Source organism: Stenella coeruleoalba, assembly GCF_951394435.1.
Source record: "Stenella coeruleoalba genome assembly, chromosome: 19".
Lineage (NCBI taxonomy): Eukaryota > Metazoa > Chordata > Mammalia > Artiodactyla > Delphinidae > Stenella > Stenella coeruleoalba.
In genome coordinates, this window is record NC_137165.1 from 15,202,591 (window position 1) to 15,223,014 (window position 20,424).

The 20,424-nt window shown below is 37.7% G+C and overlaps 1 protein-coding gene across 1 annotated transcript in view; it reads right to left on the reverse strand.

Annotated features, from left to right (window-relative positions):
- EFCAB5 (EF-hand calcium binding domain 5) overlaps positions 1–20,424 on the reverse strand; it is a gene marked incomplete at its 3' end in the record, with an annotated part of 113,402 nt that overhangs the window by 77,209 nt on the left and 15,769 nt on the right. The window contains 5 exon segments of the mRNA XM_079904136.1: positions 89–656; positions 17,784–17,868; positions 18,834–18,896; positions 19,289–19,341; positions 19,344–19,371. Coding sequence (XP_079760262.1) covers positions 89–656; positions 17,784–17,868; positions 18,834–18,896; positions 19,289–19,341; positions 19,344–19,371 — 797 coding nt within the window.

Sequence of the window (20,424 nt, forward strand, 5' to 3'; positions counted from 1 at the left end):
AAGTCCTATTTGTATGATTATGTTATTGTTCTACTTGCTTTTCAACATAAGGAGCTAGATCATCAACTGAAAATACAACAAACTGTACCTGTTGTAAGTAGTGCTTGGAACGTTTATCTTCAGGTCTTCTGCAATATTTCTCATCACCCTCTGATAACCAGACATTCCTGAGTCTTTGACGTAATTAGGGTTGTTTCTCATTAAGTATTCCCCCAAATGGTTAATTGGATCAAACTTGGTTGGAATATCAACTTCTGCCAAAAGCTTTTTCTTTTCCACTTGCATTAACATTTTTTCCATTCCAGGAACTAAGGTGGGTAGAAGTTTGTCGAGTAAATACGCACGAGTGTTCAGTGTCATATTTTCAGTATTAAACCACTCTTTGGCCAAATTATCCGTGGGGAGTTTTTCTTCAGCCTTTTTTTCTAGTTCCTTCTTCAGATTTTCCTTATCTATGATTTTCTGCTGCATTGCCTGGGCTCTTGCCTGCACTCTTTCAAAAAGATTTTTCTTCCATGACTGTTCTAGCTTTGAATTTTGTGCAGTTTGATCTAAATTGAAAATCACTTCTGCAGGTTTTCTAAATACAGTATTCTTTGAGATTCTAGAGTCCTCTAGTGAACAAGTAGAGATTTTTGGCTGCTCCAGGTTTAATTCTGAGGGGACAAAAATTGAAATGTAAGAAATATTAGAAGTAGATTTTAATCTATGTTACTTTAGAATATTATTAGAAAATTATTTTACATCCATTTACATGGTATATTCGAACACAGCTAAAAGTAACAGAAAATCAGACAGCAGTGACTTTAACCATAAGGACATTTACTGTTTTCTTAATCAGAAGCCATTCAACAGCTCAGTGTTTTTATTATGTACCTAGCATGTTTCTATTGTTCTTTATTCATTTTTTGTGCTTGTATCTCAGGATCACAAGATAGCTATTGCAGCTCCAGGCATCACTTCTTTTTTTTTTTTTTTTTTTTTTGGTACTCGGGCCTCTCACTGTTGTGGCTACTCCCGTTGCGGAGCACAGGCTCCGGATGCGCAGGCTCAGCGGCCATGGCTCACGGGCCCAGCCGCTCTGCGGCATGTGGGATCTTCCCGGACCGGGGCACGCATCGGCAGGCGGACTCTCAACCACTGCACCACCAGGGAAGCCCAGGCATCAGTTCTTTACAGGAGAAAAGGATTGAGAACGAAGGGGCTTTCTCCTCTTGAGGTTCTGTTATATTATTCAAGAAGAGAAGATCCCAGACTCCTCACTCTAAGACTTTCCTTTACATTTCATTGGCCCTAATTAGGTTACATGCCCACCCTAGGCCAATAGCTGGTAAAGATAAAAGGGTTATTGAGAATAGTTTTGATCAATCATAATTTATTCCTTGGTCAGGGTTTAGACCAAATTTGGTCAGGGTTTAGACCAAATTCTCTGATATCAAGTGATTTCCATCTGCTACAAAACTGAAGTTCCATTGGCAGACAAAAGGTGGGAAAATGTCTGCTGAGTAGGCAGTGAAGAGAGACTACCAGACATGTACGTGTATTGGGTTGGCCAAAAAGTTTGTTCGGGGTTTTCTGTAAGGTGTTACAGAAGAACCCAAATGAACCTTTTGGCCAACCCAATAAATATATTTCTTCCCACTCTCATATTTCCAACTTCTTTCATGTTGGAGATTTTAGACCAAGATAGTGGACTGAGGTCAGGACCTACATGCCCTCCCTACCAAAATCTCTAGAAATGATAGAAAAGGGTGTGTGTGTGTTTGTGTGTGTGTGTGTGTGTTTTAATATGAACATAAGAATGCTAACAACCAGTAGAAACTAACACAACATTGTAAGGCAACTATACTCCAGTAAAAATTAATTTTAAAAAAAGGACTTTTCTGGTGGGCAAAGACTCCAGTGGGTAAGACTCCACGCTCCCAATGCAAGGGGCCTGGGTTTGATTCCTGGTTGGGGAACTAGATCCCACATGCATGCCACAACTAAGAGTCCTCATGTCACAACGAAGATCCTTGCATGCCACAACTAAGGTGGCACAGCCAAAAAAAAAAAAAAAGAATGCTAACAATCAATTATGAAGAGGGCCTTCAGAAACTTTGAGGGTCTCTGAAAAATATAAGGTAGATGGGATTAGATTGATTAAAGAAACTATAAGACTAAAAAGATCCAGAAGATGACTGTGAAATTTGGGAGCAGCTCTGGGCCACCTTAAGTTTAAAGGGTGTAGATACGGATAGCAGGGGAATGACTGACCTTTTTGTCTATCTTCATCCCCATTTGAGCTAATCACCGGGCACCAGAGGCATTCACCCTTGAAATGGGACAAGGGGATTCAGGCAAGAGACGCAGAATAATGCCTCCACACACAGAGAAAATGAATTGCTGACAGACTTCACTGTCTGCATATCTTACCCCTCCTCCACAATCTGCATATCTTACCCCTCCTCCACAATCACTGGCAGCAGGCTACAGAAAACAGAAATGTCATCCAGAGAAAAGCAAACAGGGATTCCCAAATGCAAATGTAAACAGACACATAAGGATCACCAAATATTTAACGAAAACCAACTCCATGACTAAACAAATGCAATGATTAATACTATCCAAGGAAGCACCACTAATAGAACAAATATAAGGAGTTCTAAAAGAGCTGTAATTAATATCCTCAGAGCAATTAGAGGAAATTAAAAATATAGTTATATTATTTTTAAAAATTACGAGAGCTTGTAAACCTAGTGCTCACACCCTGGCTTCTATCTTTTTTTTTTTTTTAATAGGATTGAAATTTTAAATTTATTTATTTATTTATTTTTGGCTGCATTGGGTCTTCGTTGCTGCGTGCAGGCTTTCCCTAGTTGCGGCGAGCAGGGGCTGCTCTTCGTTGCGGTGCACAGGCTTCTCATTGCGATGGCTTCTCTTGTTGTGTAGCATGGGCTCTAAAGTGCAGGCTCAGTAGTTGTGGCGTGCAGGCTTAGCTGCTCCGCGGCATGTGGGATCTTCCCGGACCAGGGCTCGAACCCGTGTCCCCTTCATTGGCAGGCAGATTCTTAACCACTGTGCCACCAGGGAAGTCCCCAGACCTTGGTTTCTAATATCATTCTCCAATTAAAAAAAATCAGGACTCATTGAAAAAATGGCTGATTCTAGGACTGGGGCAAGAAATATTCAAGATGAGCCTGGAGCAGAAATATACCCATAAATATATGACCAATTGACTTTTGCTAAGGGTGCCAAGATCATTCAATGGGGAAAAAATTATCTCTTCAGCAAATGGTGCTGTAACAAATGGGTATCCATATGTAAAAAAAATGAAGTTGGACCCATACTTCATGCCATAAACAAAAATTAACCAGCTCTAACAGATCTACACTGAGTATTCCACCCAACAACAGTAGAATACACATTCTGCTCAAGTGCACATGGGACATCCTCCAGGAGAGACTATATGTTAGGCCACAAAACAAATCCTAATAGATTTAAAAATATAAATATCATACAAAGTGTCTTCTTTGAAGATACAGGAGAAATCTGTGGGATTAAAAAACACACCTTTAAACAACCAATGGGTTAAAGAAGAAATCACAAGGGAAATTAGAACATACTTAGAGATGAATGAAAATGAAAACACAATATACCAAAACTTATGGGATACAGTGAAAGCAATGCTCAGAGGGAAATTTATAGCTGTTAAGTGACTACATTAAAAGAGATGAAAAATCTCAAATCAATAATCTAAGTTTACACCTCAAGGACTAGAAAAAGAAGAGTAAAATAAACCTAAAACTAACAGAAGGAAGGAAATAATAAAGATTAGAGTGGAGATAAACAAAATAGAGACTATAAAAACATCAGAGAAAATCAATGAAACCAAAAGTTGGTTATTTGGAAAGATCAACATAATTGACAAATTGCTAGACTGGCAAAGAGAAAAAGAGTGAAGATACAAAAAAACTAATATAAGAAATGAAAGTGGGAACATTACCACCAATCTCACAGAGATAAAAAGGATAACCTAGAATAAATGGACAAAAAATACACAAAAAATATCTAAACTGATTCAAAAAGAAATAGAAAATCTTAACAGACCCATAACAAGTAAAGAGATTAAATTAGTAATTAAAACCCTCACAACAAAGAAAAGTCCTGGACCAGATGGCTTCACCAGTGAATTTAATCAAACATTTAAAGAATTAATACCTATCCTTACAACACTCCTCCCCCCAAATTGAAGAGGACATAACAGTTTCTAACTCATTCTATGAGGCCAGCATAGATATGATACCAAAGCCAGATAAGGACACCACATGAAAAGAAAATTTCAGACTACTATTCCTTATGAATATAGATGTAAATCTTCAACAAAATATTAGCAAATCATGAGAATATTCTCCTGTCATCTTCTAAAATTACTTACTGTTTTATCACTCACATTTATATCTACAATACATGTAGAATTTATTTGCATGTGTGGGGTGAGGTAGGACTCAAAAATACATATTTTCCATTTTGGCATCATTATTGAAAACACCTCCTGTTTTCAATACAGGACTTTCAGCTGGACTCTATTTCATTGGCTTATTTGTCTATCCTTATGTCAATGTCCTACTGTCCTAATTTCTGTAACCTAATTATAAATGTTGATATTTAGTAATATAAATCCCCCAGCTTTGTTGTTCTTCAAGATTTCCTTGGCTTTTCTAGGTCTTTTGCATTTCTACATAAATTTTAGAATCAAATTATTTTATATACACACAGACACATATACAGAACCCTGCACAAATTTTTGCTAGAATTACACTGAATCTAGAGGTCAATCGAGGGAGCACTACTTTCTTAACAATATTAAGTCTTCTACTTCATGAATAAGGTATACTTTTTCATTTATTTAGGTCTTCTTTAATTTCTTTTAACAATGTTTTATAGTTTCAGTGTACAGGTTTTGTTCATTTTTGGTTAGATTTATTTTGAGATATTTAGTGCTTTTTATGCCATTAAAATTGTATTTTAAAATTTTCATTTTCTAATTGTTTGTTGTTAATATATAATAGAAATATAATTAGGTTCCCAGGACCTAGCTAGTTCAGGCTCTGATCAATAAGCTATCAGATGTTTTTTTCTACAGCCACGATTGCTGAGGTGATTGGAATGAAAAACTTAGTAAGAATCTTAAGGTTTTTTCTGATATGGCCATGGAGATGAAGTAGTTCCAGGTCTTTCAAATATTATCTACTAGTCAATTTGCTTCTCTCCACTGAAAAAATATTAATGTCAAACTGAACCACAATAGGATTAGGGCCACACACTGTTAAAGTTCTTTGCCTCTATTACTTCGTGGATTCAGGAGAAAAGAAGAAATAGATATGTAAATTATTTTGATACTCATTATTTTTTTAAAGATTTTTTTTTTTAATGTGGACCACTTTTAAAGTCTTTATTGAATTTGTTACAATACTGCTTCTGTTTTTCGTTTTGGTTTTTTGGCCACGAGGCATTTGGGATCTTAGCTCTGCATTGGAAGGCGAAGTCCTAACCACTGGGCGGCCAGGGAAGTCCCCATACTCACTGTTTTTAACATAACCAGAAAGTAGTTATTGAGCCATGCTTCAATCATTAATAACTCTCAATAAATAGTACTAGTGCAATAAAAGGGTAAGAGACCAGAACCTCCTCAACTTAGAGCAGTGTTTTTATAAATCTTATATATTATGAAATATTTGAGACTTGTAAATATAATGATGATATAAGTAGCCATATATCTACTCTTAGCTTAAGAAAAAAATTACCTGTATATTAAAACCTCTCAAATACCCCTACTTTGATAGAAACACTATTCTGAATTTCATGTTTATCATTTTTCTGCATTTGTATATATTATATATAAGCAATATAATATTGTTCTTGTTTTTAATTTTTATAAAAATTATTTCATATGTGTATTCTGTGACCTTTTAAATACTTAATATTACGTTTATGAAATTCATCTATATTGATAACTGCAGCTCCAGTGTGTTCGTTTTTCACTGCTCCATAATATTTCATTATATGACTGCATTGCAATGTATTTATTCATTCTCATTTTGGGGGAGGCTATCCATAAATATTTTAAAATTCTTTTTATTTATTAAAATTTCTTTCTTAGCTTTATTGAGAGTACTCTGAAGAATACTTTTAAATTCTACCTACAGGTGGAACTTCAAGATGGCGGAAGAGTAAGACGCGGAGATCACCTTCCTCTCCACAAATACATCAGAAATACATCTACATGTGGAACAACTCCTACAGAACCCCTACTGAACGCTGGCAGAAGACCTCAGACCTCCCAAAAGGCAAGAAACTCCCCACGTACCTGGGTAGGGTAAAAGAAAAAACAGAGACAAAGAATAGGGACGGGACCTGCATGAGTGGGAGGGAGCTGTGAAGGAGGAAAGGTTTCCACACACCAGGAAGCCCCTTCGCGGGTGGAGACTTCTGGTGGCGGAGCGGGGGAGCTTCGGAGCCACAGAGGAGAGCGCAGCAACAGGGGTGTGGAGGGCAAAGCTGAGAGATTCCCGCACAGAGGATCGGTGCCGACCAGCACTCACCAGACCAGAGGCTTGTCTGCTCGCCTGTGGGGATGGATGGGGGCTGGGAGCTGAGGCTCGGGGCTTCGGAGCTTAGATCCCAGGGAGAGGACTGGGGTTGGCTGCGTGAACACAGCCTGAAGGGGGCTACTGCGCCACAGCTAGCCGGGAGGGAGTCCGGGAAAAAGTCTGGAGCTGCAGAAGAGACAAGAGACTTTTTATTGCCTCTTTGTTTCCTGGTGCATGAGGAGAGGGGATTAAGAGCGCCGCTTAAAAGAGCTCCAGAGACGGGCGCGAACTGCGGCTATCAGCGCGGACCCCAGAGACGGGCATGGGACGCTAAGGCTGCTACTGCAGACACCAAGAAGCCTGTGTGCAAGCACAGGTCACTATCCACACCGTCCCTCCTGAAAGTCTGTGCAGCCCGCCACTGCCAGGGTCCCTTGATCCAGGGACAACTTCCCCGGGAGAACGCACAGTGCGCCTCAGGCTGGTGCAACGTCACGTCGGCCTCTGCCGCCGTAGGCTGGCCCCGCATCTGCACCCCTCCCTCCCCCCAGCCTGAGTGAGCCAGAGTCCCCGAAGCAGCTGCACCTTTAACCCCTTCCTGTCTGAGCGGGAACAGACGGTCTCAGGCGACCTACGCACAGAGGTGGGTCCAAATCCAAAGCTGAACCCCGGGAGCTGTGCAAACAAAGAAGAGAAAGGGAAATCTCTCCCAACAGCCTCAGAAGCAGCGGATTAAATCTCCACAATCAACTTGATGTACCTGCATCTGTGGAGTACCTGAATAGACAAGGAATCATCCCAAATTGAGGAGGTGGACTTTGGGAGCAATGATATATATATATATATTTCCCCTTTTTCGCTTTTTGTGAGTGTGTATGAGTATGCTTCTGTGTGTGATTTTGTCTGTATAGCTTTGCTTTTACCATTTGTCCTAGGGTTCTGTCTGTCCGTTTTTTGTTTTTACTTAAAAATTTTTTTCTTAATAATTATTTTTAAATTTTTATTTTAATAACTTTATTTTATTTTACTTTATTTTATTTTATCTTCTTCTTTCTTTCTTTTTTTTTTTCTCTCTTTTATTCTGAGCCGTGTGGAGGACAGGCTCTTGGTGCTCCAGCCAGGCGTCAGGGCTGTGCTACTGAGGTGGGAGAGCCAAGTTCAGGACACTGGTCCACAAGAGACCTCCCAGCTCCACGTAATATGAAACGGCGAAAATCTCCCAGAGATCTCCATCTCAACGCCAAGACCCAGCTCCACTCAACGACCAGCAAGCTACAGTGCAGGACACCCTATGCCAAACAACTAGCAAGACAGGAACACAACCCCACCCATTAGCAGAAAGGCTGCCTAAAATCATAATAAGGCCACAGACACCCCAAAACACACCAACAGATGTGGACCTGCCCACCAGAAAGACAAGATCCAGCCTCATCCACCAGAACACAGGCACTAGTCCCCTCCACCAGGAAGCCTACACAACCCACTGAACCAACCTTAGCCACTGGGGACAGACACCAAAAACAATGGAAACTCCGAACCTGCAGCCTGCAAAAAGGAGACCCCAAACACAGTAAGATAAGCAAAATGAGAAGACAGAGAAACACACAGCGGATGAAGGAGGAAAGCAAAAACCCACCAGACCTAACAAATGGAGAGGAAATAGGCAGTTTACCTGAAAAAGAATTCAGAATAATGATAGTAAAGATGATCCAAAATCTTGGAAATAGAATGGAGAAAATACAAGAAACGTTTAACAAAGACCTAGAAGAACTAAAGAGCAAACTGTAAACAGAGATGAACAACACAATAAATGAAATTAAAAATTCTCTAGAAGGGATCAATAGCAGAATAACTGAGGCAGAAGAACGGATAAGTGACCTGGAAGATAAAATAGTGGAAATAACTACTGCAGAGCAGAATAAAGGAGAAAGAATGAAAAGAACTGAGGACAGTCTCAGAGACCTCTGGGACAACATTAAACGCACCAACATTCGCATTATAGGGGTCCCAGAAGAATAAGGGAAAAAGAAAGGGACTGAGAAAATATTTGAAGAGATTATAGTTGAAAACTTCCCTAATATGGGAAAGGAAATAGTTAAGTCCAGGAAGCACAGAGAGCATACAGGATAAATCCAAGGAGAAACACGCCAAGACACATATTAATCAAACTATCAAAAATTAAATACAAAGAACAAATATTAAAAGCAGCAAGGGAAAAACAACAAGTAACACATAAGGGAATCCCCATGAGGTTAACAGCTGATCTTTCAGCAGAAACTCTGCAAGCCAGAAGGGAGTGACAGGACATATTTAAAGCGATGAAAGAGAAAAACCTACAACCAAGATTACTCTACCCAGCAAGGATCTCATTCAGATTTGATGGAGAAATTAAAAGCTTTTACAGACAAGCAAAAGCTAAGAGAATTCAGCACCATCAAACCAGCTTTACAACAAATGCTAAAGGAAGTTCTCTAGGCAGGAAACACAAGAGAAGGAAAAGACCTACAGTAATAATCCCAAAACAATTAAGAAAATGGTAATAGGAACATACATATCGATAATTACGTTAAATGTAAATGGATTAAATGCTCCCTCCAAAAGACATAGACTGGCTGAATGGATACAAAAACAAGACCCGTATATATGCTGTCTACAAGAGACCCACTTCAGACCTAGGGACACATACAGACTGAAAGTGAGGGGATGAAAAAAGATATTCCATGCAAATGGAAATCAAAAGAAAGCACGCGTAGCAATTCTCATATCAGACAAAATAGACTTTAAAACAAACTATTACAAGAGACAAAGAAGGACACTACATCATGATCAAGGGATCAATCCAAGAAGAACATATAACAATTGTAAATATTTATGCACCCAACATAGGAGCACCTCAATACATAAGGCAAATACTAACAGCCATAAAAGGAGAAATCAACAGTAATACAATTATAGTAGGGGACTTTAACACCCCACTTTCACCAATGGACAGATCATCCAAAATGAAAGTAAATAAGGAAACACAAGCTTTAAATGATACATTAAACAAGATGGACTTAATTGATATTTATAGGATATTCCATCCAAAAACAGCAGAATACACATTCTTCTCAAGTGCTCATGGAACATTCTCCAGGATAGATCATATCTTGGGTCACAAAGCAAGCCTTGGTAAATTTAAGAAAATTGAAATCGCATCAAGTATCTTTTCCAACCACAACTCTATGAGACTAGGTATCAACTACAGGAAAAAATCTGTAAGAAATACAAACACATGGAGGCTAAACAACACACTACTTAATAACCAAGAGATCACTGAAGAAATCAAAGAGGAAATCAAAAAATACCTAGAAACAAATGACAATGAAAACACAATGACCCAAAACCTATGGGATGCAGCAAAAGCAGTTCTAAGAGGGAAGTTTTATACAAGTCTACCTTAAGAAACAAATAAGAAACTTAAGAAACCATCTCAAATAAACAACCTAACCTTACATCTAAAGCAATTAGAGAAAGAAGAACAAAAAAAAACCCCCAAAGTTAGCAGAAGGAAAGAAATCATAAAGATTAGATCAGAAATAAATGAAAAAGAAATGAAGGAAACGATAGCAAAGATCAATAAAACTAAAAGCTGGTTCTTTGAGAAGATAAACAAAATTGATAAACCATTAGCCAGACTTATCAAGAAAAAAAGGGACAAGACTCAAATCAGTAGAATTAGAAATAAAAAAGAAGTAACAACTGACACTGCAGAAATACAAAGGATCATGAGAGATTACTACAAGCAACTCTATGCCAATAAAATGCACAACCTGGAAGAAATAGACAAATTCTTAGAAATGCACAACCTTCCGAGACTGAACCAGGAAGAAATAGAAACTATGAACAGACCAATCACAAGTACTGAAATTGAAACTGTGATCAAAAATCTTCCAACAAACAAAAGCCCAGGACCAGATGGTTTCACAGGCGAATTCTATCAAACATTTAGAGAAGAGTTAACACCCATCCTTCTCAAACTCTTCCAAAATATAGCAGAGGGAGGAACACTCCCAAACTCATTCTACGAGGCCACTATCACCCTGATACCAAAACCAGACAAAGATGTCACAAAGAAAGAAAACCACAGGCCAATATCACTGATGAACATAGATGCAAAAATCCTCAACAAAATACTACCAAACAGAATCCAACAGCACATTAAAAGGATCATACATTATGATCAAGTGGGGTTTATCCCAGGAATGCAAGAATTCTTCAATATACGCAAATCAATCAACATGATACACCATATTAACAGATTGAAGGAGAAAAACCATATGATCATCTCAATAGATGCAGAGAAAGCTTTTGACAAAATTCAACACCCATTTATGATAAAATCCCTCCAGAAAGTAGGCATAGACGGAACTTTCCTCACAAAGGCCATATAGGACAAACCCACAGCCAACATCATCCTCAATGGTGAAAAACTGAAACCATTTCCACTAAGATCAGAAACAAGACAAGGTTGCCCACTCTCACCACCCTTATTCAACATAGTTTTGGAAGTTTTAGCCACAGCAATCAGAGAAGAAAAAGAAATAAAAGGAATCCAAACTGGAAAAGAAGAAGTAAAGCTGTCACTGTTTGCACATGACACGATACTATACATAAAGAATCCTAAAGATGCTACCAGAAAACTACTAGAGCTAATCAATGAATTTGGTAAAGTAGCAGGATACAAAATTAATGCACAGAAATGTCTTGCATTCCTATTCACTAAAGATGAAAAGTCTGAAAGTGAAATTAAGAAAACACTCCCATTTACCACTGCAACAAAAAGAATAAAATATCTAGGAATAAACCTACCTAAGGAGACAAAAGACCTGTATGAAGAAAATTATAAGACACTGATGAAAGAAATTAAAGATAATACAAATAGATGGAGAGATATACCATGTTTTTGGATTGGAAGAATCAACATTGTGAAAATGACTCTACTACCCAAAGCAATCTACAGATTCAATGTAATCTCTATCAAACTACCACTGACATTTTTCACAGAACTAGAACAAAAAATTTCACAATTTGTATGGAAACACAAAAGACCCCGAATAGCCAAGGTAATCTTGAGAAAGAAAAACGGAGCTGGAGGAATCACGCTCCCTGACTTCAGACTATACTACAAAGCTACAGTAATCAAGACAATATGGTACTGGTACAAAAACAGAAATATAGATCAATGGAACAGGATAGAAAGCCCAGAGATAAACCCACGCACATATGGTCACCTTATCTTTGATAAAGGAGGCAAGAATATACAGTGGAGAAAAGACAGCCTCTTCAATAAGTGGTGCTGGGAAAACTGGACAGCTACATGTAAAAGAATGAAATTAGAACACTCCCTAACACCCTACACAAAAATAAACTCAAAATGGATTAAAGACCTAAATGTAAGGCCAGACACCATCAAACTCTTAGAGGAAAACATAGGCAGAACACTCTATGACATAAATCACAGCAAGATCCTTTCTGCCCCACCTCCTAGAGAAATGGAAATAAAAACAAAAATAAACAAATGGGACCTAATGAAAGGTAAAAGCTTTTGCACAGCAAAGGAAACCATAAACAAGACGAAAAGACAACCCTCAGAATGGGAGGAAATATTTGCAAATGAAGCAACTGACAAAGGATTAATCTCCAAAACATACAAGTAACTCATGCAGCTCAATATCAAAAAAACAAACAACCCAATACAAAAATGGGCAGAAGACCTAAACAGACATTTCTCCAAAGAAGATATACAGATTGCCAACAAACACATGAAAGAACGTTCAACATCATTAATCATTAGAGAAATGCAAATCAAAACTACAATGAGGTACCACCTCACACCAGTCAGAATGGCCATCATCAAAAAATCTACAAACAATAAATGCTGGAGAGGGTGTGGAGAAAAGGGAACACTCTTGCACTGTTGGTGGGAATGTAAATTGATACAGCCACTATGGAGAACAGTATGGAGGTTCCTTAACAAACTAAAAATAGAACTACCATATGATCCAGCACTCCCACTACTGGGCATATACCCTGAGGAAACCATAATTCAAAAAGAGTCATGTACCACAATGTTCATTGCAGCTCTATTTACAATAGCCAGGAGATGGAAGCAATCTAAGTGCCCATCAACAGATGAATGGATAAAGAAGATGTGGCACATATATACAGTGGAATATTACTCAGCCATAAAAAGGAACGAAACTGAGTTATTTGTAGTGAGGTGGATGGACCTAGAGACTGTCATACAGAGTGAAGTAAATCAGAAAGAGAAAAACAAATACCATATGCTAACACATATATATGGAATCTAAAAAAAAAAAAAAAAGAAAATGGTCAGAAGAACCTAGGGGCAAGATGGGAATAAAGATGCAGACCTACTAGAGAATGGACTTGAGGAAACGGGGACGGGGAAGGTTAAGCTGGGACAAAGTGAGAGAGTGGTATGGACATATATACACTACCAAATGTAAAACAGATAGCTGGTGGGAAGTAGCCACATAGCACAGGGAGATCAGCTCCGTGCTTTGTGACCACCTAGAGAGGTGGGATAGGGAGGGTGGGAGGGAGGGAGATGAAAGAGGGAAGAGATATGGGGACATATGTATAACTGAGTCACTTTGTTATAAAGCAGAAACTGAGACAGCATTGTAAAGCAATTATACTCTAATAAAGATATTAAAAAAAAATTCTACCTACATAGTGTCCATCTTTCTAACCAGGAAAAATATTAAGTGGTTTATTTTTTAAAACACTTGAAAAGCCAACATTTCATTTAAAGAATGTCTTAAGTCCAATATTGGATAGTATTTATGAATATCTCTCCCAAGTTTTGATTTCCTCTTGGCTTATTCATATATGGGGGAAATGAGGAGGGTAGTATAATGCTCTTTGTTACCTCTCAGTTGGATTTGTAAACAAGTTAACCTCTTTTTTTGGGGGGTGGGCGGGTAGTGTTTCCATTCTGTTTTGTCACAATGCTCATTAATATCCAATACTTTTACTTCTATTTTAAATAAGTGTGATAGAGACCAATTTTTTTTTAAAGTCTGCAGGTTCTAATGTACTCTCTTTGCTTTTAACCTCTCTAGCATAACCCAAGGCAGATATTCCTCCTCCTGCTTTAAGGGGAGTGCTACAGATTTATAGCAACTTAATATCTAGCCATCTGCATGGCTCATTAGTAAACTCACACATGAACTGGGGCATTGTCTTATCTTTGCTGCAGCCTGCTAGTGCTCCTCTAGTGTGCTTGGCTATTATAGGTTGCTAAGCAATAATCCTCGTGCTTGCATTGTCCCCACCGACATGCAGAATGGAAGTAGATATGTGTTTGGTTACAGCTCTGGTCAAACACTTCTGTCTTAGAGCCATAAAATCAAGAAAAGAAAAGGAGGCACAGCAATAGCAGGGTCAGTAAATCAGAATTCTGAACAAGCCTATCTGTAGGTGTCTTTTGATTGGGTGATCTCTGAATTCATAAATTACAGCACTGCCCCAAGGGAAAATTAAGAGGTTTAATTGAATATAATTTCAAATAGGTACTGGGTTTTTTAGCAGGTCTATGCTTGGACATTCCTAAACCTTTTACAGATAGATAGATTCATTTATATATTCACTCAATAAATAATTATTGATGTCATAGTGCCAGGCACTATGCTAAGCACTGAAATTCTTTTTCAGGATTGTCTTCCTAAACTCTTGCGGAATTAAGAGCCTTTCACATTCTTTCCCAATATGCACACCTTCACCCCTGTATCAATCCACCTTCTAACATACAAAGTCCTATTCAGGCAATATGGGCACAAATGCTTTCAACTAAGTAAGTAGGAACACAAAAGAATTCCTTATTCATATTTTGAAAGGTCCAATCTTGTAAGTGACTTTTATCATTTCCTGCACTTAGTGCATGGCTCACTGCTGGGCATGGCCTCAGTACAACCCTATTTAAGGACATAAATAGGAATGAATTATAACCCACATTATAATAAGCTTTAACAGACTATTTCTTCACAGAAGGCATATAACATTACAGGGACTGGCTGCTGGTTAAACTGGTGAAAATTGACGCAGCAGGGCTACTTAACAGATGTGTGATGTTCCCTTTAAACACAGGTCCTGTTTGAAACTCAGCTGTCTTGGTCTTACCAGAATTTCTTACCATTTGTACATAATGTAGAATAACTACTACGAAAGGAGGAAGAAAAGAAGCACTATTAAACACTATTGTAATTAAAATTCAATAACTATAGGAAAAGGCATTTTCCTACAAAACGTTTTTAAACTTAGGGCTGTGTAATAAGAATAAAGCTGAACAAATTAATAAAAAAGAAATAAGATTTCTCAAAACACAAGTTAAGCTCATAGCCTAAAAAATACAATGACCAGGGAAAGAAATAAGGAATTCCCATGGTACGTTTTTGTTTTGTTTTGTTTTGTTTTTTTGCGGTACGCGGGCTTCTCACTGCTGTGGCCTCTCCCGTTGCGGAGCACAGGCTCCGGACACGCAGGCTCAGCGGCCATGGCTCACGGACCCAGCCGCTCCGTGGCATGTGGGATTTTCCCGGACCGGGGCACGAACCCGTGTCCCCTGCATCGGCAGGTGGACTCTCAACCACTGCGCCACCAGGGAAGCCCCACATGGTACGTTTAACCACAATATTTTCTATGCAAAGATATGTATTTGAGTGTATTCTGGGAGCTGCCTGGCAAGATAACATCCTTTTAATTTTGACAAGTATATAACAAGGATAAAGACACATCCTTTGACATGTTGAGACTAAAATAACAGTTCCTCTTCCCACTTCTTACACACACACACACACACACACACACACACACACATGTATTTACAAAGGGAGATTTAGAAATGTTAGGATTAATAGTGACTGATCACTGAATAAATAAGTACATTGCATTGCATTTGATATCGCAACAAGCAACTGCAATGTTTTCAGTATATATCATAAACTGGGATGAACAGACTTAAACAAACAAAACACATTTCCCTCTACCATACATTGAAAAGTGATAACAAATTGAAAGTATAAGAACAGAAAAGACCATAAACTCTTGATTGATATGTTTTCTAGAGAGGCAATAAATTACATGTTGGAATATATGTGTGAAGATTTGTAGGTGCAAATATGGCCATAAACTGATTAAAGTGAACACCTAATTAAATTTATAGCAAATTACCTAGATCGTGATTCTGTTTGGCATGTTTAAAACGCAAGAGTTCATTTATAAACCTGGCTCAAGTGAGTATGGTAAAGGCAAAGTGTATTTATGGGGTGATGGTGAAGGGTGGGAGTGAGGAGGAAGTAAAATCAAGAAACTGGTGGTACATACAGTGGAATACTCAGCCATAAAAAGAAACGAAATTGAGTTATTTGTAGTGAGGTGGATGGACCTAGAGTCTGTCATACAGAGTAAAGTAAGTCAGAAAGAGAGAAACAAATACCATATGCTAACACATATATATAGACTCTAAAAAAAATGGTTCTGATGAACCTAGTGGCAGGACAGGAATAAACACGCAGACGTAGAGAATGGACTTGAGGACACGGGGCGGGGAGGGGAAGCTGGGACGAAGTGAGAGAGTAGCATTGACATATATACACTACCAAATGTAAAACAGATAGCTAGTGGGAAGCAGCTGCATAGGACAGGGAGATCAGCTCTGTGTTTTGTGACCACCTAGAGGGGTGGGATAGGGAGGGTGGGAGGGAGGTTCAAAAGGGAGGGGATATGGGGATATATGCATATGTATAGCTGATTCACTTTGTTATACAGCAGAAACTAACACAACATTGTAAAGCAATTATACTCCAAGAAAGATGTAAAAAGAAAAAAATGTTGACAAATGCAAAAAAAAAAAAAAAGAAAGAAAGAAACTGGTGGTAGGGGGCAGGTAGGGAGGGACTTGCCAAGAAACTTTTTAAAAGTTAGTGAAGCTGTGAAAACAGTACTAAGTTTATAATAAAGGCAAAATAAATGCTGAAAAGTTTGGTTCTTAATGTGTATGTATTATATATTTACTAATAAGAAGGAATAGTAAATAATACTTATAATTGGTTTAAAAGACAGAAAAGCACTTTGGAGAAAAGTAAGCAACTACAAGTTATAACTACCATCTATATAGCAATTTATAGTTTAGAAAATGCTTTAAAAATTATTGTTGGGACTTCCCTGGTGGCACAGTGGCTAAGAATCCGCCTGCCAATGCAGGGGACATGGGTTTGAGCCCTGGTCCAGGAAGATCCCACATGCAGCGGAGCAACTAAGCCCGTGCGCCACAACTACTGAGCCTACGCTCTAGAGCCTGCGAACCACAACTACTGAGCCCACGTGCCACAACTACTGAAGTCCGCGCGCCTAGAGCCCGTGCTCAGCAACAAGAGAAGCCACCACAATGAAAAGCCCGCCTGTCGCAACGAAGAATAACCCCCACTCACCGCAGCTAGAGAAAGCCCGCACGTAGCGATGAAGACCCAATGCAGCCAAAAATAAATAAATAAAATAAATAAATTTATTTTAAAAAATTATTATTATAGTTCAGCCTAGCACATACTAAACACTCAATAGTTGTAAACCAAATTGAAGAATTTCAATTAACTAAAATATAAGTTGAAATTGTTAAATTTTAAATATTGTGAAAATTTTCTGTCATACAGGATTTCACTAAGTATCTAAAATTAGAAGAACTGTAGTGAAAGGGATGAATGTCTTGCCCAGTTATTTGTTGCCTTTTGATCATATAAATTTTCAACCTGCATAATTATGTGGGATTTGGGTTAAGGATTGGGCTGGAAGTCAAATAGAATAAATGTGTTGTCAAGTACAGAGGTAAAAAGAAGAAATAGAAAAACAGCAGGCAGGTTGAATCACTAGGGTTCTTCATTTTATTTTTGTATTAATGGGTTGTCTGCTATGTGTCAGTCAGCTCTCTTAGCTAAATTTTCTCTTTAAGCACAAGATGAATGGTTATAAACTTGCCTCTAAGTATCAATAGAAGATGACGGGAATATATTTTAAACTATTTCCCAAACCGCATTTAAAATATCCCTGGGATTATATCTTTAAAAGGCAAAATCTTGAGGAACCCATCCCCAACTAAAATTTAGTAATAGTTTTGCATTCTGTTGTGTAGGAGAAAGTCTAGTTCTCTACCTTGGGATTTGACTTTATTTGCTGCTGTTCCTGCCACATTGCTGCAGATGCCTAATGCCAAACTGTCTGGTATACTCCGTGAACTCTGAAAGGAGGAAAGAAACACCAATTAAAAAGTGAAATGCTTTTCATCAAAGTTGCATCAACTCTCCCAATTAAAGAATGCACACAAATCCCTTGTAAAAATCACCAAACATTCCTCCCTAATTTTGCTAGGATTTAATGCTATATATTAGAAGCAAAGCAGTAATCACAGTCTATTTACAAGATAAAGTTCATTGGCTCAGAATGTCATCACATCTTTCTATTGCTAACGTAGTAAATATGCTAAGAATATTATTCCAGATGTACATGAATCCTTGAATTATATAATACTTTCTAGAAACATAATTTGAGACCACAACACAGTGAAATAGGACATTTGAAATTGCTGCTGGTTTCTTTTACTATTAGAATCACCTTCCACGTTTGTGGTGGAAAGAAAAACGTTTTCACCTTAATTAAAGAAAGTAAAGGTTAGTTTTATGAATAAATGGTGACAAAATAGCTTTTTGTACTCATGCTGATGTACTTTTAAAAGGATGATAACAGAATACTTTAAGACTCACATTAGTCAACTTAATGGTGAATCATATAACTATTTTCACTTGCCTTCCCTTTTCTATAAAATATTTTTCCTCATTGAAATCTTCTATTTATTTAAACACAAAGTTACTTAAACGATTAACATGGAGATTACATTTTCAGAATGATAGCGAAGTTCCCCTAAAAACTGGTGGTTATTGTACTCAGGGTAACAGTTCTGATTTTAGAAAGTAAACTTTACTTATAATTCATAATAGCTCTTCACAAATAATTTACCTGTCAATGGAAGTTTTCTGCAACTGACTCAAATGAGTCAGCTTAATGATCAACATGGGTTTGCTTTTTCCCATTTGCCATTTTATCTTTTTGAATACCCACATCTTTTCCTTTTTTTTCTTTGTGAGAAAATTAATTTCTCCAGTTTACTCTCAAGCATTAACATCTGATTACTCATGAAAACTCTACCTTCATAGGCTCTTTTACTTTGGTTGCTTCCTGGTTCCTTTCTTTGTCTTCTTTTCCATTTTCCTGAAGTGGAAATAGTGTTAGTAAATGGTATCCAACAGGAGCCGGAAATAAAACTAACATTTTATACTCTAGTGTAGCAAGCTTTTTATGTAAAAAAATTCACATAATGAGTAAACATCATACCAAATAAAATCACATAAAGTAGTTGTATTAGCAAACTCAAACAGTATTAGACTTGTTAGGTATAAAGAATACAAAGCAACTGGAAGCAGGCCACTGTGACTCAACTATTAGTTGACCCCATTTTTGTCAAAACTTCATGCAGAAAAGTTCAACTAAAAAGAGAAATAATTCAATGACAGAATATGATATTGCATCTCCATTTTCCCAAAAATGTTGAATCTCAAATCCTCTCATGGCTAAATGGTTAGAAACCTATGTAGACCAGGTACCTGAGCAGGTTTGGGTTCCTCTTGAGATGTCGACTCACTCATCTGGACCACTAAAAGATATCACCAAATGGTAAGGAAAAGTATTACCAGACCACTATTTATAACAAAAAGAGAGAAAGAAAATATTAACAAACAGAAATACTCTGGAAGATCAAAATCTCCCCCCACCCAACCTCATCCCACCATTCTACTGAATGATAGTAAGTTCTCAGCTGCTAAACTTCTGACTGTACTACTGTTATTACTGTGGTTACTGATCAAAGCTCAATTAGTGCTAGGCCAGGGTTCAGGGAGACAGGAAAAGTCACCACAGTAATCATCACCATTAGTGTTTTAAAAAACAGCAACAGTAATGCAACTGAATTTTTAAAACATTATCATCATCCTCATTAGTTTTTGAAATTACAAAGTGAGGTGAAATGAAACTTTGATTGCTATTTAATTCATGTGAGAAAGTCAGACATTAGAATAATCACCTTGCTAAAAAGTATTTTTGGAGGGGGGAGTTCTGAGAGGAATGAGATTTATCTGGTTTATTTATTTATGCTAAGGAATAAAAATGGATAATTACCACATCCCCTACTTCAATTGCAAATGACTATAGATTCAGTCACAGATGATCAAAATCACTGTTGTGTCAAAAATCATGTAAGACTTTGTGTATATTTAAGACTTTGTGTATATTTAAGCTAGGTTCTATGTAAAAAGTAATGCATTTTATATACATGGCCTCTGCTGCTAGGGCAGTTACAATCTAGGGACTTCTTAATTTGAAATGGTATTATTTATAATGTGCTAGAGTATTCACTTTTCTTTTTATCAACATATGTTCTGCTTGAATGAACCAAAAGTACGGCCTTTGGAGACAACAGCTTCCAACACAAAAATGCCTGCCTCAAAACCTTTTTGAAGCAATTCATAAATAATAAATAATACACAATAGATTTCTTTGATAGGTCCCAATTGTACATTTTCACAGACTGCTGTTTTTGCTTCTGGTGTCCATCTCCTGAAATTGCTAAAAAGCTTCCTCCCATTTCTTTTAAGATTTACTTATTTTTATTTATTTATTTAGGCTGTGCCGGGTCTTAGTTGCAGCACATGGGATCTTTGCTGCGGCACGTGGGATCTTCATT